The sequence below is a fragment of the Polyergus mexicanus genome, unplaced genomic scaffold (genome assembly GCF_030449975.1).
Source record: "Polyergus mexicanus isolate NDT 795.1 unplaced genomic scaffold, iyPolMexi1.0 SCAF_2, whole genome shotgun sequence".
Classification (NCBI taxonomy): Eukaryota; Metazoa; Arthropoda; class Insecta; order Hymenoptera; family Formicidae; genus Polyergus; species Polyergus mexicanus.
The window spans coordinates 11,528,704-11,555,862 of NW_027223322.1; the positions used below are offsets into that span (position 1 = coordinate 11,528,704).

General features: G+C 40.2%; 1 protein-coding gene across 3 annotated transcripts in view; it reads left to right on the forward strand.

Moving 5' to 3' along the window:
- The window catches only part of Dad (Daughters against dpp), a 57,679-nt gene extending 30,837 nt beyond the window's left edge, over window positions 1-26,842 (forward strand). For all 3 annotated transcript variants that reach the window (XM_070308345.1, XM_070308353.1, XM_070308363.1), the window contains 3 exons: window positions 2,748-2,834; window positions 24,896-25,096; window positions 25,537-26,842. In XM_070308345.1, the coding sequence (XP_070164446.1) occupies window positions 2,748-2,834; window positions 24,896-25,096; window positions 25,537-25,886 (638 nt within the window). In that variant the 3' untranslated portion in view covers window positions 25,887-26,842. The remainder of the gene's footprint in view (window positions 1-2,747; window positions 2,835-24,895; window positions 25,097-25,536) is intronic.
- The last annotated feature ends 317 nt before the right edge of the window (window positions 26,843-27,159 follow it).

Genomic DNA, 27,159 nt, shown 5'->3' on the forward strand with positions numbered 1-27,159 from the left:
CGATGCTCGACTTTATAACGATCTGCGTCGCGATGATACTCGCTCGTTTATTTGTACAAAGCGGTACATTATTCACGACTTTATATAAACTTGGAGTCGTAGTGTCTCGTTCATCGTTAAAAAAAAATTATTTAAAGATTACAAAAGTAAAATTTTATACATATATTTATGAAATTTTGTTTCGATTCGATTGTGATTCAATCAAACGTATCGAAACTTATGTGAACGATGCTCTTAACGCATCCATGGAGATAGACATGGTCTCTTTTCCGTTTTCTTTCTCTCTCTCTCTCTCTTTCTTTCTTTCTCGTGGCTCTCTTCCCAAGCCAAAGCCCAATAATTCACGAATTCGCTCACCTTGGATGAGCGAGCGAGCGCGGTGGCGCCGCGGGCCGAATCTTCTACGTGGCTATATATTTTTGCAAATTCGGCGGTGACACTATCTCGCAGATTCGTGCGGCACTTAACGGCTTACACGGCGACACGCGTAATTCGCGGAATTATATTTACGTTCCCTTTGTGGAGTGACACGCGTGCCAAAAACGCGCGTCGAGCTCTCCCGTCCGGCCACTTTGTAAATAAATTACATTTGCGCTCGTCTCGATGTGTTGTTGTATATAATAGACGACGGCGAATATATAACAAGCCGTGAGTTGGCGTGTCAATTTGTTTCTTATCGGCTGGACAAATATTTACGTCGATAATTGTCCGCGATAATTCTCATTGTTGTTTGCCACGTTGCGAATTTAAAAAAAATGTCATAATTTATATCGGAGTTAATAAATATATCTAATGTCCTGTAATTGAAATCTAGCAAATTGATGGAGATAATTTGGAGAATTATTTGTGGAGAATTTTAAAATACAGTCAAAATTATATCAAGATTAATTTCGTTGAGTGAAAGAATATTTATTTGATTGGGAAGAGAGAAAGAGAGGAAATGTGTTAGGCGAGTTTCTATTTATGTAACAACTGCGGAGATAGCCTCTCGCGTGGGAAACAGGACGAGGATTCGGCGAAAGACGGAGGAGAGGAATCTCCTGTGAATTCGCTCGACGCGACGACGGGAGCGCGAGGCCGATGGATTTTTAAATAATCGTGTCCTAAAAATAGACGACGCCTGTCTTCTAAGTCCTTGAAAAGAAGGAGCCTCTTTTTCGTATCCGCCCTCTTCGCTTTCTATAATGTTCTCGAGTACGATATGGCAGGAAATGCTTCTCCTGCAGGAACGATCCTTTGGAATCCAAAAGGAATGCGACCGCTCTCTCGTCCAACTTGTTCCTCTGACATCATCTTCTCTTTTAGTGAATGGACCCGGTCCTCTATCCCTAAAACTATTAGCATGCCACTGATTATCCTCGTCGAGCCTATAAAGTCTTTTGCAATATAATCTCCGTAATTGTTAATTTATACAAAACACTATATATATATAAAAAAAAAATATATATATATATATTTTATCCTAAAACATTTTACTTTCAGTTATCAACTTTTATATTTGCCCTACTAAATCTGATTCTCATTAAATCAAATCAAAATTTAATTTTTATAATTATAACTTTTACTAATATAACTGTTACTAATACAATTTTTTTAACAAGACAAATTTAATACTTACAAATTTTCTCAAAGACGCGAATGAAAATATTGAAATATTGTAGTACGCTCTGTCATTTACGAAGAAAATGGACAGATTAGCATTGTCTCGTTGGGAATTAGCCGATGTTTTGTTTATATAGGATCTTTGCCATCACGGGCACGAATAAATTATTCGTCACGAGCGAATCATTATTTTGGACGATTCTGTCATCTCCTTTGTGGACATTACGAGAGAAAGACAGAGATGCACGAATTCCCGCGGGGATTATGAATCATCCGTCTGGCGATTACTTTGGCTGTTTCTGTCTTTTCTGGCTGGCGGAAATCGCTGCACTTAATTATCCACGCTTCGCAACCTATTGTGAATTATTGCGAATAGCGCGCGCGCGCGCTGCCGTTTAATTGCGATAATGGCTACTAGGATTTAAATTAAATAGCAAAGGGCAATTTATCTTTTTTTTTTTTTCTGACGATATATGTAAATATAATTATTCGCACTCTAGAAGAAGACCGAGACTCATCTTATTCGCTACTTGATTCGCTTTTCTATCTGCCTTCCGTAAGATATGGTGACGAATTGTTTTACTGTTGACACGATATATCTCTTTCGAAGAAACTGTCGCGTATCTGCTTCGAAAGAATCGAATTTATTCCGTCGGACGAAACGGAGAAATCCGAGATTGATATCACGTCAATTAGTTGCGTGCGGGAGAGACAGGATGTATGATCAATATGTATGAAATTACATGGAATCTCGCTGCCGGTGTTTATCGATCATAAGTCTTTCATGCAACGCACGTCGCGAGATTTTTCACCCGTTCCGGATGAAAATCGACCTCGTCCGTCCGATTTTCTTAATGCGATAGCAAACTACGCTATTTAACGACGATGCATTACGTAACATAATTACGCTTTCGTATCGCTACTTTTCCAAGATACATGATTTTTCTGCGTTTGTTTCTTCTTTTAAGTGCAGTGATTATTAACGATTAGATACGTGTCTGTATAATTTTCTCTATCCAAGAAAATATGAGACATGCGCGAGAGTGAAAGAAAGTATGGGGGAAGAGGGAAAAGAAGTTGACAGAGAGGAAGAAATAGACTTGAGGAGAGCAGCATCTCAAAAAGGGTTGCCTGTTTATTTTCAGATCGCGCACCCAGCGAAGGGGATCAACGTCGGTGCAAAAACAGCACGCCCCTGCCACTTCCCGGCTCGCTTACCACCAACGGAGAAGGTAACTATGTCCTCAAGGTTATACGTATTCCATATGTGAACCGACCCTACGGCGAGAGATATATATACAGGGTGTCCCGTTGAGTCGTTATAACGGTAGCGAATTGTTGAGCCGATTTTCGACGGCGTGAAATTTTGGGAAAATAAAATTATTGTCACGAGGGAACACCTTTTCTCCTCGCATCGTGTATGACTTTTTGGGGGTTTTCAAGTAATCATTAAGTCTAACGATGGTCGCGATCCAAAATGCCTCCGACTACGCCATTGATCGATGGCTACGCCTCTATATCCACGCGGTTAAGCTTGATCGATGCCACGATCAATTTTTTTCCTCGTATTTCTTCTCTGTGTGGGAAAAATAAAAACAGGATCACGATTCTAGATTCTCGATTCAGATTTTCATATACGTGCATAGATTTAGAGAAGAGAGAGAAATTTACTTTTTTTTTTTTTTCCCTTCAATTTCTCGTAAATATATTTTCTTAAATCGCATTCTGTTCGTAAAAAAATTTTGACATATTCTTGAATGTCTTATATATGGTACATATACGTGATAATTATTTACTCATCAAAGTCAGTGCGAGATTTTCTCGAAAGGGCAGAGTGATGATGCATTATCGTGTCGGTCGGCGGTCGCCGAAGAAATTTCCTCAGCACGTACGTTCCACGAGGCTGACGCGCGCGTAGGTTTTCACGCATGACGCACCGCACGGATCGCGGGACTCGTCGTTTTTCGGGTTGCTCTCGGGCTGCTCACGCTCGCGTTGCTGCTTCGTGGAACGCCTGAAATGCTTTTGGCCCCCGGACCAGAACGAGGAAAGTGAGCGCGCTCTGCTCTCTCGCCGCGACGATTATTCCCGTTTCTCCGCAATAATTTTTCGCTATTATAGTGTTGAATCGAATCGGAAATTTTCTTTATCCGAAATTTAATTAATTCCCAAATAATATTATTATGGCAAAGTAGTCTCTAAGAAGCAAAAAATTTATCTTAATGATTAAGTGTCCTTTTTTAGTGTTATAATTATTATCATTTTTTTTTTATGTTATAAATTTCGACTAATTTCGACTTCATCAAAAAACATAATTTGATTTGTAGAAAGATTAAGATCCGGATAAGAGCATGACATTAGTTCACCCCTCTATCGATCATGAATTTTCATGTGCGTGAAAAAAAGAAAAGAAAAAATTGTTGAATCAATATTCGTTACGACGTCGACGGTGAGTTTTCCTTCTGTGCGCCGAGGCCTTTACTTTTACTACCTGCCTTTACCAATGCAAAGACCACTACTACTCTGACGACGTCAGACATTCCCCAAGCCGGCAGCAAATTGCGTCTCTGCCCGGTGCTTCTCGCGATCTTATAACTTATAAGACTCTGAATAAGAGACGACGCTCGCGTCGTTTGCGCATTTAATCCGGGAGTGGTCACGTAAAGTGCAATTTACCACAACGATCGTAAATTGAAAAGACATCTCCGCTATACTATAACAGTATAAGCTATTAAATGTCACTTTTAACCAAATCCCTCTCTTGGAATCTTGGGGTTTTGACGCTTGAATTATGCTTTTAATTAAATGTAAACTCTTCTAAAAATTACACTCAGTCGAATTATTTTAATTTTGATTACATATACTTATATAAAAATTTTAATTTTTAATATGTATATAATGTATACATATGTTCATTTATTTAAAGTAATTTAATTTCTGGCAAAAGTCAATTAATATAAGATTACTAGTGTGTATGTGTAAGTGTACAAAGCTGGTTATTAAATCAAAAAATTCGGTAGCTATGATGTATCAGTTTCACACATACATACAGATTATTATTACAAAATATATGAGTAGATATGTATTATCTGTAATAGAAAATTTAGTGAGCGTTTCTCACTCAGGCTTGGAATTCCTGAGATTTAAAAGTGACATTATATAGACGCATGCTTGATCTATCTCATCGACAGCAGCGCCTCGTTTACCAAAATGAGTATCGTTTGGACGCAATTGCATTTTCGTTGACTTAGTAAATGTCATATATATTTGCACGATATTGCACGCGATCGATATAATACATGATACGTGAAGTTTAGAGCGCGTCGGAGAGGATGGCACGGAATTATAAACACGCTCTCAGTAGCCTTTTTATTCGAGTCAGTTATAGATAGAACACGCTTTGCTTCCGGGAGGGAACAGAAATATCGTTTGAATTAGAAATATCAAAACTCGATTGAGCATTTTCCAACTTTCGTCGCTGATTAAATCTTCTCAAGGCTTCGTTTTTTTTTTTTTTTTTTCCTCTCCATATATTTCAACGCGATAAAATACATCGATTATAATTTAAAAATTATACGGAGCTAGAAAAAATGTGGATTTTCGATATTTAGTGATTCGATTATTGTGAATAATTGTATATATAATATTATATATTAAATTATTCTATCAATTGTCACATAAAAATTCTTGAAATTTCTCGCCAAACGTATCTATGGCAACAAAGTCGTCGAGGTCTGTCAACGTGGACGCGTTGTCGGTCGCAAGCTACATCAGCAGGACGAATGGAAGACGGTCGCAGGAACGTGGAGTTAATGCGTGCGGAAAGGAAAGAAAGGAAGAGAGAGAGAAAGAAAGAGAGAGCCGGACGGGCTCCCGGGAAGCAGGCAGGTTTGAGAATGGCACGATAGGTCGGTCGGCTGGCTAAGGTGGGTGGCATTCGGCGCGACTGTTTGAGGGAACAGGGGGACCCCTGGCGCCAGACAGCTGCCGCGTGTCTCGACCTCGCTCGCTCGTTCGCCTGCTTCGGCTCTCCTCTCTCCTCGGCCATCGCGTCAAGCCATGGCTCTCTCTCTCTCTCTCTCTCTCTCTTTCTCTTTCTCTTTCTCCACCTCACCTCTCATATCCATACGTATATATGCAGCCATACACGTTGCATGTGTATGCACCTACATGCCCGACTCGGCTTTGCTATTTTATTGATTTATTTTGGCGCTAGGTCTCTTTCTCTCTCTATCCCTCTCTTTTACTCTTTGCTGCCTGCCGTGCCGCCTTCGGCCGACGATCGATCGAAATGCGTCCGTCTTGTCTGTCAAGAATCTCGAGCGCGGAATGAGAAGCTTTGTTGCCGACGTTTTATCCATTCGTGATTATTCTTGATTAACTTTTTGAAATATACTCCAATGAACGTGATTAATCTTTAAAAGAAAAACAGGCTCTGACAGATTCTAATTAAAATTTATAAAGTCTTATTAACATGTGATCTCATTTATAAGCAACACATATATATCAACTTTTTTTTTTTTTTTTTTATTATTATTAAATATGTGATTGTGCATAGCTAAAATTTGAAATATTTATACACAATTTCTATTTGATTGAAGAATTTTTATTCTCATGATCACTAATATATACATTGTTATGTTTTATTTGTATGTGTTTGGAATAATTTAATTTTTCTTTCAAAAATTTCCGACAAAAATTTTTCCCCCTTTTCTTTTTACACTATTATATATTCTATCACTGTTATTATATATATGTGTATATATATATATATATATATATAATGTTATATATCAAATTATTTGTCATAAAAATTCTTGAAATTTCTTGTCAAATAAAAACGTGACTGCAGGGTGAATTCTCTCCGCATTCCCGATTCGCGCGAGCACAAAGCTCTCGCTACCCGCAACGATAAATTGTCCACCTACATGCACGACGCGAGTGTCGAGGCAGCTCTCGAGCTCCGAGTACGGTCGGTTGCGCGCAAATATTTTATAGTCGTAGGTTCGGGGATTGCAACATGTTGCGTGTGGGTGCTGCCACGCAGAGGAGAGACACGCGGATATATTCCGGCACTGTATAAACGCAACAGGTTGCTCGTGTCCGCACCTCTCCTTCGGTACACTCGACGTCGCCGCCGGTCCACAACGTTCTTTCCCGCATCCCTTCTCAATGGGCAAATCATTACTGGCGCCACCCTTCCGTCCTAACGTGATAACCAGGAACATAGACGAGCTGGTTCCATTCATCTCGTATCCCAGAATTGCTTTCCTGAATTGGGATCTCCCGTCGAGACCGTCGCCTCGACAGTGCTTAACTGTCAAGAAACAAAAGTATGAATGCGCACAGTGTTTCCCCGAACGTGACGAATAATAATGTACTATTTTCTTTGAGAAAAGTTTGTAGACTATTGAATGATTTACTATAATTTCTTAATATTAAATACCAAGCACACGTTTCTCATATATAATAAAAATCTCGCTAATTAAAATTCAATTTAAAATTAAAATCAAATTTTTTTCTTATTGTATCATTTTTTAAATTATACAAGTTAATTAATATGAAACAATTTTTTTCATTATTACAGTATATTAAATATATGTCGCGTAATCTTTAATTTTTTGGGCATTAAAACGAGTATTTTTATTTTATTTGGATATTCTTTATTACGTCTTTTTAAAATTCGGTACTTTATCAAGTCACAAAGTATTGTGCAGATTTTCGACAAAATTATCCATCATGGATATTTCTTCCGATACGGGTTTCTCAGTTTCATTTTCGCTACAGTGCTCTTCCCGCGGGTCAACCCTTCCAGAGGGGTCAAAGTCACTTGTAGTCGGCTGGAAAAGCCGGATCAAACTCCTTCCTTCCTTAAAGGAAAGAGATTTCTTCCCAGCGCATATTGAGATGAGAAACGAATGCGAACATCAAGTTTCCTATATTGGAATATGGCTCGTTCGAATTACGTGAAATATATGAGGTTTCCTTGAACGTGTCAAAGAGTTAAGTCGTGCACGTAGATAATAGTGACAAGTTGTTAACTTTAAGAGTTAACGATTCGTTAGACGGGAAAATAAGTGGAAGGGTTAAGACGCTTCAATTAGCGACTACGACGCATTCGGCCGCGAGATTTATCAGTTCTATGTTTTGCAAATTATCGTGATTCATGCAACTCGTATTTCCTTAATTATAGTCTTATATATTGTCAATTTCTAACAATTGTCTACTCTTTTTTTCTACTGCAATTTTTTTTTTTTTTACGTTAAACATGCAATTAAAATAAATTGTCAAGTACGTTTTTAGAGACACGAACGGAAATCTTTTATATGGAAGTAATAAATTCTTAAAGTATAAGTCAGTATCGCGTGTATCATTTTTCTATCTTACTTGTCGATAATTTCGAGAAGACATTCGCCGCTCCGCAACTATAAGATTAAAAGGATAATTTTATCCGTCGTGTCGCGTAACAAGCAGTCACGATTGCACACGAGCCGGGGCCATCAATGAAAAAGAGCAAGCGACAACGTACGCACGCACACACGCGCGCGGTGAGGAACGCCATGAAATCGAATTGGATCAGGCCACTTGAGTGGGAATGAAATCGCGGCGCGAAATAAGCCTCTTAATAAAATGACGGATTGATTGCCCCTCGTCTCGTCTTCGTCTTCGTCGTCATCGTCCTCCTCTTCGTCGTAGTCGACGAGTGCGAAGAGCGAGAGAGAGAGAGAGAGAGAGAGAGAGAGCGAGCGAATATCGCGACTCGCAAAGCGCGATCCAGTGTTTCTCTCGCTATCTCTTTCCTTTCTCTCTCGGCTCTGTGAGATCCGTTTGGGTCGACGGCCTCGATCTTTCGATCGAGCGAAAATAGATCCAGAAGTGCTCTTCTTTAACTGTATATCCGAGCCCCACAATATCGTCGAATACGTCAGTTTTCCAAATTGCGTCTGTTTAAGCGATCGATTTAACAATTTCCTAAGTTTTGTATTATTGATCGGGGATGCCCCGCGCCGTGAATTTAATTAAATTAGATTGAGATGTTACATTTTTTTATGGCGATACGAAAGTTTCTTTTCTATTACCATCTATTAGAAGAGTGAAGGGAGAAAGGCGGTGTTCTATGGTGTTCCTAAAAGTTTCTATATTTTGCCTTTGCCGTTATATAATGGCTACGATCCTGATTCCGAGGATCGTCGCTACCTCGCCGCTCCCGGAGAAACACTGCGTGCTTATAAAGCGGCGCAGACACGATCGCGATGCTTATCGATAACATTATTGACCTATATAATTACGTCGAGTATCTTCGAGGAATAATTTGCATACTGTGCGTGCGCGCGCGCGCGCGCGCGGAAGAAAGACTGTTCGCTTGACTCTCCGTAACGAGGAGATTCGTTACCATCACTACCATATCGAGCGCATTCTGCGTGCGTATAGGCTCGCTTACGTATACGAGTGCATAAATACCGGCGTAAATTATAATGCATCCCAGAGTTTATGTGCTACCACCACCACTACCATCACCACTACTACCGTCACGTCGCGTTGAGATAATCGGGCCCCCTCATTGTCCGCGCGATCGTTACTTTGTCGTCGTTAAATTAATAATTAAATTATACCGTACCGAGGCCGCCGGCGGCAGAGCTACGAAGCGAGATAAACGTTCTCTGCAGTTTTCGAAGAAAGGACAGAGAGAGAGAGAGAGAGAGAGAGAGAGAGAGAGAGAGAGAGAGAGAGAGATGTTATACGAGGCCATCTGTCAAAGTTCGCATGCTCTTCCGAGAAGCTCGCTCTCACGCCTCCTCGTCTATCGAGACGCGGCCGAGTGTTTCAATCAGCAGCTTCTGATATTACGAGGCGCGATCGAAGCAAAATCGCGTTGGTGAGCGTTCGGTAAAACACTAATTCTACATCGCGATGAGCATTGTTTACGAGCGTAGCATTTTCTAAAATTCGACGGCAAAAAATATAATTCTTCCGGTAGACATTTTTTTATTAATATCTATATCTATAAAGTTGTGTCTCTTTTCTCTTTCGCGCGCGCTTTGTATTTAGAATATCTGTAGCTATTCTATCGCGTTTAGAAAATAAAAAATTATTTTATATCCTATTTAGTTGCACGTGCTTAAAATGCGGGTAAAGTAATTTTATATAACTTGTGAAAAGTTTAAGCCGATGATACAATAGATAAAAATTTATGCGACGATCTTCCCTCGAATTAACGTTTTACGCGCGCGGGAAATAATTCATGCCTTTGGGCATTATATGCATATTTCGGTCCGGATGAGACGAATAGATATTTTGCGTATCGTGTTCGCGCTCCGCTCGAGTGCGCGCTCATGGATACACGGAGAGATAGAGAGAACAAGTAGAGGAGCGTTTGAGAGAGCGACGAAGGAGAGAATATAGGGAGAATTATGTGCAGCGCTCGCACATAAGAGAGAGCAAGGGTGGAAGGGAAGGGAGGGAGATAGAGGAAAGGATAGACTCGGCTATTAAGTCTCGCGTAACGGCGAACACGTACACATTCTTTACGCTCGCTAATGATTGTCAAGCAATTTTGTTATACGTGCTCCAGATTTTTTGCCATCATAATTTCGAACGGGCGTCAATCGCCGTTGTGCGAGACTTAGTGACGCGGATAAGTCATTGCATCCGATAGCTTAACCCTTTCGCTTTATGACTAAAGCGACAAGTTTTTGCGCTGCTCGAATCGACAGTTTTTTTTTTTTTTTTTTTTTTCCCAAGAAAAGAAAACTATGGTTATCGATCCATTCGTTTTATCAAATATAACCTTCTTCAATGGAGTAGTTCTCCTTTATATTAATAAATATATTTTTAAAAACTAAAAAAATTATCATTCTCTCTCTCTCTATGTGTGTGTGTATGTGTATGTGATTTTTTAATATATTTATCACTTATCGTGTTATCATAAATTTATTTATATGATAAACGATTATGGTAAACTTTTTCGTTCTTTGCGACGCCTGAATAAAATGCAAACATTTATTTTTAAATCATTTAAGCATCGCCGATTAATAGAGACATACTGAGTCATGATTAACTCATTTAGTACTATCTGTGATTTTTAAACGATAAATCGAGAGAAGAGATAAGTTATACTATTTCATAGCACACGAAAGTTGTTGGCAGATCCTCTCTCATGTTTTGCATCAATCTTCTTTATATAATTATACTGAGAAAATGATATCGGTTTATCAAACGTCGCAGAAAGCTACTGCTCAATCTAAAATACGAGAAGCGATATAAACATAAAAATCAATTTGTCCAGTTGATTAATTTTTCAGCTACTGCTGTAGTTGGAAAAATAAAATATTGAGATATTAACGCTTCGTCGCGCATATCGCAAGAAGTTACATGTGTTACGAGATTATCGGTATCGAACATGTCGATCGATAGAAAGGCGTTCGCTCGCGCAAGGACCTACGCGCTCCGCTACCGTTGCCATAAGTTACGCCTCGTCGTTTAGGGCCGAAAGGATTAAAGGATCGCGGCCTCGCGACTTGTTTCGTAACTATTATTAGGAGATAAAAGTTCACACCGAGAAAGGAACGATGCTCGCGCGAAATTTATCGCGCGCGTCTAATGCGTCTCGATGATTCTGACGGCGGCGACGACGACGATTTAACAGACCGTGCAATTTTATTATTTTATTATGCTCGATATAAATAGCTAATTTCTCCCAGCCTAATGTACATTAGGCCGCATATTAAATCGCCGCATATTAATTCGCGACCCGAACGGACAATCGTCGCGATTCGTGCCGATAAATGAACGATTAATATACGATGATGACGTTATCTATGCTTATCGAATAACATTCAATATACTTCGCATGGCGCTTCGCGGATTCAGCGAAGTCGTTTCGATGCAACAATCGTGTTTCGCGTTATGCGCGCGAAGCGAAATGTCGCCGCGAAAATTAAAAACACTACGAACGATCGGAAATTTGAACAGTGTTCTGACATATTATTTGGGGATAATTAAATATACAGGGTGGAGCATTTATATATCGAGACATCTAAATATCTAAAAAATAAAGCAACATAGAAAGAAATGTTTCAGACCAAAATTTTTCGGTTCTAAAGGGGTCATAAGATGGTGGCCATTAGTTTGATCTTGGGTGGAGGCACTTTGGAGATTTCACTGTCAATCTTGTTTTACGCTAATTGACGTCTCTCATTTTTTGAGCTTAAAATATTAAGGTAACATTATTGCAAAATAAATAATTTTATGAAATATTTCATAGTTTATGTAAAATTATGTCGAAGTAAAGTAATAAAATAAAGTATAAAATATCTCGTAAATTATTAAACATCATACCCCTATAACTTTTTATGCAGAATATTGCAAGGAATCAGATTTATGTAAAAAAATTGAGGTGTTTCCATTTAAAAAAACAAGATTGACATTGAAATCTCCGAAGCGCCTCCACTCAAGGTCAAACTAATAGCACCATCTTATGACCCCCTTAGAACCGAACAACTTTTGTCTGAAACATTTATTTCTATCTTGCTTTATTTTTTAGATATTTAGGTGTCTCAACATAAATACCCCACCCTGTACACACACACATACACACACACACACACACACACACAAAATAACATTAACAATTTTATGGCTCTTGCTTTATAATACTCAATGAATTTCTAGATAAAATTGTACAGGGACATATTTTTTTATTAAAAGGAAACTAAATTATATATTTTAAGGTTTTTAATAAGCGTGCGTACAAAAAGACGGGAATTTTTAAGGTTTCGTAAATGGGGATTCTCCTACTAGAATCAAAAATTATAAGAGAAATTGGCTATGCAACATGGTTCTTTCGACGACTACGACGACAATCGCAAACAAACCCCTTTTGTTGTCGATCGGAGCGATACGACGCGCATACCGTGCATCACGCGATACGCGTGTCGCACGCGAATACGCACGGAATGAAAAAAAATATACGAAGGTCGTTCGCTGGAATTCCGTTGGTGCAACGACACTCTTCTACAAGATATCCATCGATTGGGATCGACAGCTTCGCCTTGCGAAGTGTTGCGTTACGAATCGTAAAAGATTCCAAGTTGCAGTTTAGAAAAAAAAAAAAAAAAAAAAGTAATCGCGAAATCTAGAATTTAAAATTGTATACATATATTATAAAGAGAGAAATTTCTCAGATTTATGAAATATTTCTCACCAAATGACTTTTGTAAACTTCAGATACGATTTTTCTTTAACAAAGACGTGCGCAGGGATGATATTTTATCATGCTGTGTTAATTTTGAACAGTATATTTTTGAATACATTTATATATTTGATCCGAGCGAAAAGTCACGCGAGAACTTTCTATAGAGACTTGCCGTCGAAACATTATGTTACGGAATCCCTACGAGCGTAAAACGCGACCAAAGAGCTCGTTACGCGTCGAATCCGATCGCGCGACGCTAAATCAATCACGGGACACGTGCGCGCTTCTTCCGACGCGTGGTGTACGCATACTTTCGCCGTCTCGAAAGTCGTTACGACTCGCGGCATTCCTTTTCCGCCTAAGGGGCGCGCCGACGACGCCGTGTGATTTATCTATACGACACATATTATTTTTTTTTTCCCCCTAGAATAGAGAAAATCAGTGCTATCAAAATCTCGAATGTGGAGAGTGAACGCTAGTTTAACTTTATGAATTTTCCGAGGAAGAATCCGCAAGTTCCTGGTTCCGATAAGACTTATCAGAGAGAGAAAAAAAGCAGAGTTAACCCGCCGGTGATAAAGTCGATTCGATGTATCTCGTAGCTTGTTATAATTCGAATTGGAACTCGGTGCAATAATCTTTCCGATTTTATAAGAAAGATTTGATAGATTTACGTAACGTTTCGCCCGTTGTATCCCGATAAATGTACGATATCGATTTCTTCGCTTGAAATTTTCTCAAATTCTGCGAGAGAAATTCCTCAACTTCCTCGTGCTACCGACGCCACTGTGCGCCAGAGCGCTCTCGCAAAATTATCGAACGTGGTTTCAATGCGCGTATCTCTCGAACGAGCGTGCGAGAGCGAGAGATAAGGAAGAGAAGGGAGACGGGGAGGAAAGAGAAGAAATGAGAGCCCGCCGTGGGTATAACGTTCGGCGAAATCTGCGAAAAACAGATGCACCGTATACGTGCACACATATTACGCATGTAAAACACACACGCGCACGACTCGTACGAGCCCCCACACATTCCACTGTGCGTATATACGCGTCTATTATGCGTGCGGCCGTGTTTGTATAGGGTCATAGAAAGACAGAAAGAGACAGAGGATGCGGAGGGATGGAAGGATAAGCACGAGAAGGACAGAAAATTGCCGGGAGAGCGAGAGAGAAAAGGTACGTATTTACCGAGGAGAAGAGTGAACGAACAGACTATCGTGTAGAGATGAAAGCAGAGAGCGGAGGGAATGAAGATGAAGAGATAGAAGGAGGGAGAGACAGCTGTCGTGGGAGAGGGACGTAATGCTGCACAGCGAGGGATCGGACGAGAAAGAGAGACAGCGAGAATGGACCGCGCGCGAGGAGGACGGAGGAGAAGAGTGGTTAGGCGGCGCCTGGTATGTGGCGCCTTCACTGGCGTCGGGCCATCTTTTATTCTGCCATTACAAAGCGTCAACACGTATCTCCCTTGTGTACGTCTCGTGCACACACCCACACACGTATACGTGCACAATCTGTGCGCTGGGACGTTCTATGCGTAGTATCTCCTTACGAGCGTATTGTTTGTGGACAATACGAGAGGCTCCGTGATGACGACGATGACGGTCGTTAGGTTACTGCCGTTGCTAGCCTTTTTTTAGGATCGTCTAGGACCTAGGAGACCCTTTTCGTTCCTTTCCCTCTCTTTCTATCCCGAAGACCGCGCTACACGTGTATCCTGCAGATTTATAGGAGCGCTCTTAGGAGAGCAGCGAGATCTCTCAGGCTTAAAAGAATCATGACGATGAGATAATCTCGGGACACGTACGGTTCATTTTACGAGTACTGTCGTTACTGACGAATTCTATGCTAATTTTCGATCACTTTTTCCTTCCTTCTCACGTCCCGATTTTTGTTTATGGTCGGGCAATATATTTTGTATTTTACATTAGCACATTCAGCGGAAATCTAAGTGTGTCTTTTTTCTTCCTTATCATAGCTGATTACCTATTGAAATTTTAATTTTGCGCGATCTTATCAATGGAATATTTGTTAGTAAGTTGTATATGACATCATTGTTCTCAATTTTTTATTTTTGCTTTTATGCCATAGAAAAATTTTTTTTTTTTTGTATATTATATATATATATATATATATACAATCCAATAGAGATAAACACTGGTCGATATAGTCGCGGCGAAAGAGTGCGTGAACACTGGTTATTAATATCGATTCTCCGAAAATACTATCAAAGTCTAACGACAGCGCGTCGGGTAGGCGCGCGAGTGCGCATAGTGGGCGATGTCGATATAAGGGCCAACGAAAATATAAGCGCTGCCAAGTGTCCTTTTCATCGAGCATTGCCGCCGCCTCTGCCATGCGCGCGTAATAGAGGTGAGGAGGTCTTTTTTTAGCCCTCGTGCCGCGCGGCCGACACTCTCCTCTTGCAGGGGAACCAAAATAAATTGAACGATTTTATTGCGATACTATTCGCGGTGCGCTCGCCTACTTGTTTCACAATACCCGGTATGTGTTCCGAGTTGAGCGAGTTTTTTTTTGGGGGGTGGGGGGAGAGGAGGAAATATATAATTATATCTACATGATTTTTGCGGTATACCTAATGGTCCGATCAAAAAACAACTGGACATCGGATACCTTGGATACGTTAAACCCGACTACTACCAACTACCGTGAACCCCTGAGGGAATATATATATATGTGTGTGTGTGTATGTGTGTGTGTATATGTATGCGTAATGTCTCTCTACGCGCGGGTTCTCGTTTTATTCAGATTCCGTATGCAACACGCGCCGCCGCATTCCCCTGCCAGGCAGGCGCCAATAATATTCTCGCTGTACCGTTTTCTAATATGACACGCACTTAAGCGAACACCCGACGACTTTATAAATCTTCGCTTACTATGCGCATACGCGCATACACTACGCACGTACGTAAGCGTGGGGTGCACGCATTTCGCGAGTGCTCCCTTTGTACGAAGTGTCCCGCTGTTATCTCGTTAAATTTTTAACGACAGATTCTCCACGGATACGATCATCAATTTTTCTTCGACGAGAATGTGGCGAGTGCGATATCGGCGATTTATTCAATTTCAAGTTTGACTGTTCTCGTTAGAGAATCTCGTTGAAGTTTGAAGCGAGACACCCTGTATATCCAAGCTCTATGCTCCCCGTGTAATTTTGCAAGCCTGCAGTGGGCGTTCTCGAGAAAGATGCAATTCTTAAATGCGAGCCTTATCCGTCGGATCTATCTTGCCTATTCAGCGATGCGTGCTGCGGCGACATTCTGACGCCATCAAAGTCTTAATAAATGCATCACGTTGCTTCGATGATCTATTTTTATAGACGCGCCGTTAAATAATTTACAATGACATAAAGCCACTTAAGCATGCATAACTTGTACTTATTATATATATATATATATATATCATTTGCACATATGTGTGTAAATAATCGTTATAAATAGAATTATCTTTTTCTTTTCACACATGCACACACACATATGTATATATGATTGAGAATGTCTCATCAAAGAGACCGCGGCATATTTGTTTTCTCGGAATGCGTGGCGCGATATTATTCCGCCGATATTTATGCCATACGTGTTAAGAGTTTGCGTGTGCGAGAACTCTACGACGACGACGACGGCGACGATGATGACGACGACGACGACGACGACGACGACGATGATGTCGATGTAATGCATTCAGAACCGGACAGACGACGCGACGCAGGAAGCGAACGGTTTATGGCTTTGTTGTCGTCGTCTTTAGCAGCGCGTAAGATCTTTTTTTTTCGGACACTCGTTCGAAGGATCGACTCGTGAATAGAATCCCACGTGAAAGTCAGTCGGTGCGCCTCGCCGGCGCGACGGACGATCCTTCCTTCCTTCCCGCTAGTCTCGTTTAAAAGGCGTCTGTCCTCGACTCGGCGACTCGCTGACGCGGTCATCTGTCGCCTCTCCGACGCGCGTGGCCCCCGATATCGTCGCGTCACCTCGATTGACATGGAGAGCTTTTCGCCGTATATACCTGTATCCTTACGTGATCTTTTTTTTTATCGATTCTATCTATATGTTCGACCACGTGAGTGATGTGTCATCTGTGTACTCTGCTCTGCGAGATGCAAAAATATGACCGAAATCAAAAAAACTTAAGAAAATATGAAATTAAGTTATTCTAAAAATCTCTCACTTCTATATTATTTTCGAATATATTTGAAATTATACTTGAAAGCATGTTTCTCTACTTTATCAGAAATTTTTAATATTGTTGGTAATATTACGATAGTTGCAAAACACCTGATACTTTAGAACAATACCTGTATAAATGGGGGGGGAAAAAAAAATGATTTAAGCGCTAGATATGTCTATGACTCGATGATAAACTGCGCGATCTCCTGATCTCTAATCTCGTTAATCGATTAGAACGCGTGAATTGCTGTTGATTTTCACAGAAATTCGGGGTGAAGCGCGCGATATAAATTTAATCGCGATTATAATCGTCTTCGCAAGGTCGCGTGATAATTTTCGATGAATGGCATCACGGCACTTTGGTGAGACACTTGCACGCAATCAATATTGACACATATTACGCAATTACGTAATGTCAAGTTTATCTAATGCAACTTGACGCGTTGCTCGTGATATAAAGTAACGTCGAGATTTGCGAAGATATTTGAAAAAATTGCATCGGTTTCTTATTCACTACGGAAAAGTAGTATGAATTCACGGGTGTACATATCTTCATTGATCTTCTGAAATCTCGCGCGTCTCTCTCTCTCTCTCTCTCTCTCTCTCTCTCTTTCTTTCCCAAGGTAAGCCGGTAGCAGTTCCTGGTCGTCTAGTCGTCTAGTTTCTTCCCGTTTCCGATTACACACGCGAGATCGGGAGATTGAAGATGATTCCATGCATGCGCACCTGCATCCAGTCGTTTATGATCTGATCGATTTATTAAGTCCGAGAAAGCGCGTTGTGCGCTCGACATTCGATTGTTATTACTTTTAATCACTTATATTCTTATAACAGTTTTTGTTGTTGTAACGAATCGGAGAAACGCCTATCAGCCTTCACGCGATAATCCGTATTTGGTTGATTTCTAGTAGATGTATTTTAAAACACATCTATAGAGTTTAGCGTCACTGGTTATGTAAATATTTGCGGATCGTGATATTTGGATGATGGAACGTTATCGCGAGAACTTTAAATCGTTCGTACACAAGTTTCAAAAAATAAGGAAGAACTTCACGATACCAAATTCAATATTTAATATTAAGGAGAATAATATGTGTACTAAAGTGTACTCAAGTAAAACATTTCATTTTTCGATGTAGAAGGCTTATTTTACAATAAAGAAGAAGAAATTTTTTATGAATTCTCTCTAGGGGGGGGAGGGGGGGAGATATAATTTATTCGTAATTTACAAATAAATATTTGTTAAGATAAAAGAAATATTTTTTACTATCAAGAGTTATCCTCCCGAGATTATCGCATAATCTGGCGAGGGATTATGCCGTCACTGCGAGATTAAGGATGTAAAAGTGTGTCCTGGCAGCATTTTCTGCAATCTTTGATATATTCCGAATTGTCCAATTATATAATGTAGGCGCCACTGGCAAGCTACGCGCATCTTATCACGGGCAAACACCGCTCGGCTAAACCTGTAGTTTCTATCTCAGTTGCTCGTCTATCAAATTATACATATACACGCGCACGTTTATAATATGCCTATAAGAAAGTAGCCGCATCAATATACGTACGTATATAAAAGTATTCCTCGAAATGTAATAAAATGTGACAGGGGAATTATTTTTAGCAAAAATTACATTACTACGAGGCAGAAATAGAGGAGCTTTCCCGTCCATTACACGCGAGAGAGAAAAAGCATATTGCGTCTTCTCTTCTTGACGCAGATTAATTCGATGGAAGTGTCCGGATCGAAATCGCTTCTTAATACGCTTCATTAATAGATGAGTGTACTATGTATTGCATGTAGACGTTGTGACATAAATAATATTGACTGCTGCCTGACAGATTAAGACAGGTCGTTAAAAGGTCTAGTCCAATAATGAATAGGATTAGAAGATTTATTCACGAATATTATAATATTGGATTAGACACTGTTATTATTATTATCCCTTTCGCGATATTTAATTTTTATTACAAGTAAAAAAAATCTTACGTTTATATTTAAGCAAAAAAAAAATAAATAAATAAATTTATACGGAATCTCATAATGTAATAATAAATGATATTTTTTTATGATGCACTCTATGAAACTTTATATTATCATTTCATTAAAAAAAAAATATATATATATATTATAATTTCTAAAGAAATAAAAAGATGGAAATACCAGAATAATATTTGCGATATTGTCGAAACGCTTTTGACACGACAAAGTAGACATGCTCCCGAAGAGTCGCAAATGAGTAAACTTTAGTCGCGTCTTGCAAGGAATGGATCTTTGCGGTTGCGGTTCGGAGGTGAGGAATTTGGCAAATACGTTCCCGGAGAAATTCCCCCCCTCCCCCCCCCCCGTCTGTTACAGCTGGAGCGGTCGTTGCGCTCGTACGCGACACGATCGGCGTAATATATACATATACGCGTGACGCGATCGCAATGGAGCCGTCGTCGGTGGGGCCGGCTTTCTTACGAGAGCGCGTATCGTTAGGTATGCAACGCGTACCTATACGGAGTCGCGCGCACGCGCGCACGCACGCTCGTAGAAAGGCCGTTTGAAGGACAAGGGTCACGTCTCTCCGAGCGCCGATATATATACGCGACACGGTCACTACCTTTACTACCTTTACCGTACAGCCGTCGACCCCGATGCGGTGCGACTGCCAGCGTGATCTCACGCGCGCTCGCGGACGAACGGATCGCGAAACTCTCTTTCCTTCTTTTTTTGGAATAAGTAGGATAGAGAAGAGATTGCCTTCGGAATCGGGGTCAAATAATCAAGGATTTATACGAAATAAATAATGTAAAGTAATTATGAAATGAAGAAAGATGAAGAAAAAGCAAGAAAAAAACCCCTTTTAAAATTATATATATATTTACAATATTAAATTGCAGAAATGATAGAAATAATTAATAATTAATACAATTAATTTAATAAATAAGTATATATATTACGCATCGTGTGTAAAACGCTTGTATTTTGCATTAATACTTTGAAACGTGGTTGCATGATTGATTTATCATTTTTAATATAAAAATGAATGAAAAATCGAATTATACTATATTTACTATATTTTTAATCATGACGAATGGAAGATGGAAATCTGTCTTTTTAAATAATTTTTTTTCTACATTCTACGTAAACTATTTTATATTGATGCATGCGGCTTATCTTTTCACGTGCAAAATCGTTAATGCCGTCGTACGTACGCGGAACAAGTGTGATCCTTACAATGCGCCACCCACGTTACGCAGTTAGTTGGCTCGGCCGTGCCGAGGTTGGGAACCTTAAGGTGGGTATACACTTAGCGAACGAACAGCGAATGCGAAACGTTTCGAACGTTTTTCTCGCACGAATTGTCTTTGACGTATCGCTTCACGAGGGAATCGAGTCGAATGCGAATCGAACGTTCTGTTCGCATTCGCTGTTCATTCGGTGTTCGTTCGCTAAGTGTATACCCACCTTTATCTAAGCTTCAAGGTGTTTGACCCAACTGGGAAAACACATTGGCACTCCGGTGGCTTTGCATCGTTACAGCTGCTCGCGACCGATCCGTTTAAAGCGCTGTTCGCAATTTGCTTTCCTTATCGACCGGAGCGCGATATAAAAATCTACGCTATAAAACGCGGATTCTTTATTGTTCGTCGTCGCGGAGATGGAATGTCGATATTTAACTCCTCTATTAACTGTCGAGAAATAAAAAATTGCAGTTCCTCCATCGTGTCTTAATCTTACATGAAAAAAGTACTTCACTTGCCCAAGTATTGATTTTTATAAAAAATTCGCTGAAATATAGATAATTGCATTGAAATATAGTTTTTCACAATTGAGAATTATATTTTACTTAACTTTGCTTTATTCGCATCAGGCTCTTTCTTTCTTCTTTTTTTTTTTTACGTTTTCAGTGAAAATGTATTAACTCCACAAAGTGCATCGCTGTTAGTTTATGTTAAATTCAACGATGCGTCGATCGAAAGGGACACGTCCGTGCAAAGATATAAATCGCCGCGCCGAATTCATTTACGAATGTAAAATATCGGATCGATCAAAACAACACACTCCCAGCCGTTCACCGCGAACAGTTGTCGGAAGAGGGGGAAGAGGGGAGGGGGAGGGGGGAGAGAGACCGACGGCATTATTCTTCGCTGATCGCTGCGCGGCGCGTCGATAAGTAATTGCATCCAATCTCTCTGGAATTTGCTTTTGGGCCGAGTGCTGCGACGATGGCATCGCGTATCCCGCACCTTCTTCCTCCTCTCGCTCGCAGAAATTTATTATCCACCCGTTATTATCGCCTCACCCTTCTGTTGCGAATCGTCCCGAGTGATCGCGCGCCCCAAAGATCTGCGCGAGTTTTCCCCTACGCCTATAAGTGTGCCCGTTCTCCGTCATTTTACATCCGTCCCCCGCGATATTTTCGATAATTAACGAATCGCGAAAAGGAAACCCGTGTCCCCCCCCCGCCCCGCAAGTGGTGCCGATCAATCGATGCTGCTGCTGGGTATTCGTTCTTTTCTCGAGTCTTTAATTCTTTGATGGTGAAATTCTCTCGCGATCGTGCATCTCGCATCTCGATTTTAGGTACTAAACTGACGGATTACAATTTTAACAGGTATCTCTCGCGAGATGTATGTATACGCCCGTTTCGTCTCGGGGCGGGGGACGATTGCTGCAGCGATGGTATCGCATTCCAAACGAGACTCCAGACACTTTAGCCGACGCTGTCGTCTCGGGACGACGCGTTATTTTTCTCTCATCCGTGTTTACACGCGTACCCGTGCAAACACCTTGCCGATATCGCCCCGCGCGACGATTGGTATGCGACTGGGAAGGTCGACACTCGAGATCCGCGTATGCTGCGAACGATAAATATCTGCGACTGTCACTCCGCGATAGAGTTATTTTATTATAGCAATATTTATAAATTCCTATATCTTCTGTCAGAATTATATTTTACGAAATAAAAATAAAAAAAAATGTATTTTTCTGATTGAATTGAAATGAGATTCTCTGTAGTATCCAAAAGGCGAGCTGCGAGTTTCAATTCTCATATTAATACACCAACGTATACTAATACGTTAAATATATATCATTAGACTATCTTGTAAAAGCATTTCGCGCTTCTACGTCTTCGTAGAATCGACCTTATACGGGTTGGAAGAATTAGTCTGAGCAATGGAAAGAACAGCGAGTAATTCTCGGCGTGGTCGCCGGCACCGGATTCATTGAGGGATTTTTTCTTAACCGGACTGAAATCCTTGGAAACGAGAGCGGTTATGAAAATAAAAGGCTGCGGGACGTATATACCGTCTCTAAGAGACAGCCAGACGAAATGATACCGTCTCTCTTCCCCTCTCTCGGCGCTGAGAAACGAGGACACTTAAGAGCCGCGGCAAGCTGCAGTCAATTTCGTAATTGCTTCTTTATCGCGATCTTCAGAGAACCGAGAGAATTGCTTTATTACATGGCTTTCAAGTCAGTCTGCTTCCAATTTTCCAAGCACATGCGCGTCGCGTCGGCTCGCTCGCACGCTTGCGGTGGCGTTGGCTCACATTTAGTGACTGCGTTCATTGTATCGTATCGCGTAAGATCGCAGGATGCATCTCGCGAGTGCGATCTCTCGCAATCTCGCGAGTTCGTTTCCTCTCCCGACGCCTTCTTCCCCGCACTAGTGGCATATAGTGATGGGAAGATCGTTTACTTTTACTTTAACGTCAGGCATTGTGACGAAGAACAGCTGGCTGTATTAAATTAAATTAAATTTGTCCTAAATTTTTCATCGTTTATTCATTCTAGCGTCTTAAGCATACGATAACTCTTTCGTACACAATCTCTAGCGTCTATATGATTTTTGATAATTATTGCGATTATTCTTGGTCAGCGATAACAGCTCAATAGACGAAATAAAACACGCAGCGCAGCGGCGATCGGTCATCAGAAATTGCTAAAAGACGATCGCAGATAAACATGAAAATTTGACGACGGCGACGGGGACGTCGCCGACGACGACGACGACGACGACGACGGCGACGGCGGGCGACGCGACAGGCGTCCTTGCTCCAACCGCTCGCGCTACTACCGATGACGTAATCGTCGCGATACCCCGCAATCTTGGCGCCGCGGTAAACTCGTAATATCTATTTTTATCTGTGGTGGAAGCAAGGGGCCTCCCCGAGTCCCCCGTCTTACCGGCACTCTATCTCTTTCTCTCTCTCTCTCTTTCTCTTTTCTCTGTCTCCTTTCTCTGTCTCGTGTGGACGCCGCTTTTACGCCACACACGCACCGAGCCGCAAAGAACGAGAGAAAGAGAGAGAGAGAGAGAGAGAGAGAGAGAGAAAGGGAGCCAAGCTGAGTTGAGCCAAGCCCCGATGTCCGAGGAGACTCGAAATCGAACGACGTTTATTGCGGTCGAGATAAGAGCGTGCTTTCGGTCGTACTTTTCGTGTTTTCACGTACAACGAAGTTTCTGATCTGGCATTCCGAGCGAGTTCTTGCAGTTAATGTTTGATTAGAACGGCGAGACCGGTCATTAATCGGCTTACCAATCATCGGCAAGAGCGAGTAGCGAGAACGTGGAAGCTGTCTCTTCAACAGCTGTGCGCTAGGTAACGTGAAATTTGCTGACTCGAGAACACGTTTTGCGATATTAAATGTTGTGACGCAATAAAACGTAAAGGAAAGGGAGCAAAGGATTAAACGGATTAATTTATGTCAAAGTATTTAGTTGGTTATTAATTTCGTATTGAAATAATAACTAACTTTTACATAACATTTCCGTAAATCAAGTTATCTATCTTTTTTTCTATGTTAACAAAAATATTTCCATCTTTCTAATCTATAATTTGATTATATTATTTTAGACTTCAAATATGAACTTGGATTCATACATTTCACATATTAAAATATAAAATATAAAAACTATATAATATATTATTAATTTATATTAATATAAATTAATGCAATTATTTCGTATATCCATCTCTTGCGAGTCTCCACTTTAGACTTCCTCCTTCTCTTTCTTTTATTAAAATGAAATTTAATATATACATTTCACGTTATGCAATATAATATCGTCTATAATATAGAATATGATATTAAATATTAAATGAATAATAATTTGGAATATTAAAAACGTTACGATAACGATATGATCTTTGATATTAATTCGTTAAAAAAATTAATATTATTATTCTGAACTTATAAAACAAAATGCGATCCGTATTCGATTGCTATGCGCGCCTTATATGCGTTCTCGCGAATCCTTTTATACTCGCTCGACTCGCGACTCGTCCAGGCTGACGGATCTGGCGCCGTCTCCGCGACGACGCCATCGGAGACGCCGTAACGGCGACAGCGTGGGACTTGCCGGCAACCGGTCCTTTGTAATACCGCCCGCAGTTTCTCTCCTCGTTATAAACCTCTTTACCGGGAAGGAAGCCCTATCGTTAAGAAAGGATCTCGCTTCGGGAAGTCTTTTATCGGACTAACATCCGGGGATGAAAAATCGAGCATTTCTACCGTGTAACACACGGAAGTACTATTGTATTGTATTAAATATGACCAAGTGAAACACTTAGGATTACGAAAATCCGGATGTATTGGAAAGATTACGATCTTAAGGATCCCTTCTTTCGTACCGCATTCTCTCTTTTCCTAGTTTTTAGTCCATATCTTTTTTCATTTAATATTATATTTCGGAGAGAAAAATTCGTCGTATCTAATTTTCATACCGTGCGACAATTATTTTCTAATTCGCTAACGACGAGAAACTTTTATAGACATTTCTAGAAAGAGCGGCACGAGATTAACATCTTGCCCTACTCTTGCTAGGATAACAATCATAATAATGTCATTTGTAAATATATTGATGAAGAAGAGAATGATGTAATATTTATCTTTCTACTTTCTTATCTCTTGTCCATAGGTGAGACGGGGCAGAGGGAATGGTGCACCCTGGCGTACTGGGAATTGGGTGGTCGAGTAGGTCGTCTGTATCCCGTAGAGCCGTCGACGGTGAACGTCTTCGATTCACTCCACGACGGCGACGGCCTCTGCCTGGCGACTCTGACTGAGAATCACAATGCACCGCCCGCGGTCCAGCGTACGCGCAGCAAAATTGGCCTTGGTAAGAGATCTTGTCTTAAAATTTTCAATCTATAGGGGAATTCCGTCTTTGAAGAATACTGGTCTTTGTATTTTTTTGCTTCGCTTCAAAGACTATCCATTCATGTCACGCTTAGACTATATATTTAATCATTAAAAAAATTATTTAATAAAATATAATATCATTATGTAAAATCTTTTCAATTTTCAGTTATATTATGCACACAGTAGAAAGAAATATTATATATATTTAAATACAAGAATATATTTTTTAACGATATGATTTTCATAACAATGTGGGAGAAGAATATTTTTATCCTATATTATTTCTATGATAAAAACAAATTGTGTGCAATGAAGAATTAAGAACAAACATGCTTCGTAGTATTGGGTTGTTTATAAAATTATCTGAACGTAATGGAATGCATTTTCATGACGGATGTCTCTTCTGCATTCTCGCAGGACTAACGCTCAGCCAGGAAGCGGACGGTGTATGGGCGTACAATCGGTCGGAGAGTCCGATCTTCGTGCACTCACCCACCTTGGACGAACCGGAATCGAGGACTCTACTGGTCTATCGGGTGCCGCCGGGTTTCTGTCTCAACATCTTCGATCGCGCCAAGATCCTGCAGCTTCCATACAACGGCGGCGGTGGCAGTGGCGGTCAGACCGCCGGATTTGTTGCTTCCGGCCCCGTCGACATTAATTCCGTCCGCATCAGCTTTGTCAAGGGCTGGGGACCCAAGTACTCGCGGCAGGAAGTCACCTCTTGCCCGTGTTGGCTCGAGATACTCTTGGCGCCGTGTAGGTGATCGTCCCCCAAGCTAGCCGGGCTGAAAGGATATCGTCAAGTCTCATCTCTAACGCGTTTCTTCTTCCTCCTCGTTGTCGTCGTCGTTGTTGTTGTTGTTGTTGTGCTCGGGGAGGATCGCTGATAATGATGCGACCGTGGCCTTTAGCTCCGTCCTAACGAGAGCTGTGTTAATAATGACTAAATAAAACAAAAATAAAAACGTGCCGGGGGCGACGTGTTAGCGGCATGTGCCGGGGTCGCCCCAACAACCCCAGCAGTCTTACCAAAGTACACACCGTAAAAGTAATATGTCTAGAAACAACGTCGCGTTTCGTTTCGACAGTAGAATGAGAGATAGAAACGAAGATCAGAGATCATTTGCCGAGCGTGTTTATCGAACGCGTACAAACGGAGAAACTTACATGGACGAGTGGTACATAGGATCTTTCTTACAAAGCGTACGTTTGATTCGATTAATTTTTTTATCCTCTCGATTGTTTTTGATATTGTTCTTGAGATTTATGTAAGAATTTTCGATAAGGGAAACGGAGAGTCGGGCTTCCGGTAGATCTAGTCACTTACGTTTACGGTCTGCATGCGCCGACTCGCGAAATCGCGCGCGTAGATTCTGTATTCAACATGGTAGGGAAAATTCTTACAATTAGTCTTATAAAGATGAGACATGAAGCAAAGGATAATATCGACGAAACAAAGAGGTATGTAAATAAAATGTATTTTACGATTGCTCCGTCTTTTTTTTCGAAAGTGATTATTCGAAAAGAAATCTATCGTAAATTGTTTTTATTTTATCAAATATTTGATAAAGTTTATTAAAATAATGCGATATATGTAACATATAAAATAATGAAATATTTAGCTGCTTTTAAATAATTTTTTATAAATTATTACGAGAAAATTATTCTCTCTGTTGTAAATTTGAGCTTCGTAAACTCGTTATATCTCCTAGAACTTATATTACTGAAAACAAAAATAAATTAATATATTTGTAATTTATTTATATAGTTACGAGACTAATAAATAAAATTATAAAAAATGATTATGCGTTTAACATGCATTTAAATTAGTTCTTATAAAAATTAAATCTTTTCTACATACAATTTTTGTACAAATTGTAAAAAGTAGAATATATCATTTTTTTTTCCAGTAATAAGAATATTTAAAAATAGTACTTTAATTAATAGGAGAAATTATTTAAATAATATAATATTATTCGATAAATGTATATTTCCGTTTAAAGAAGATTGATAATTAAAATTAGGCTTAAATGCAAC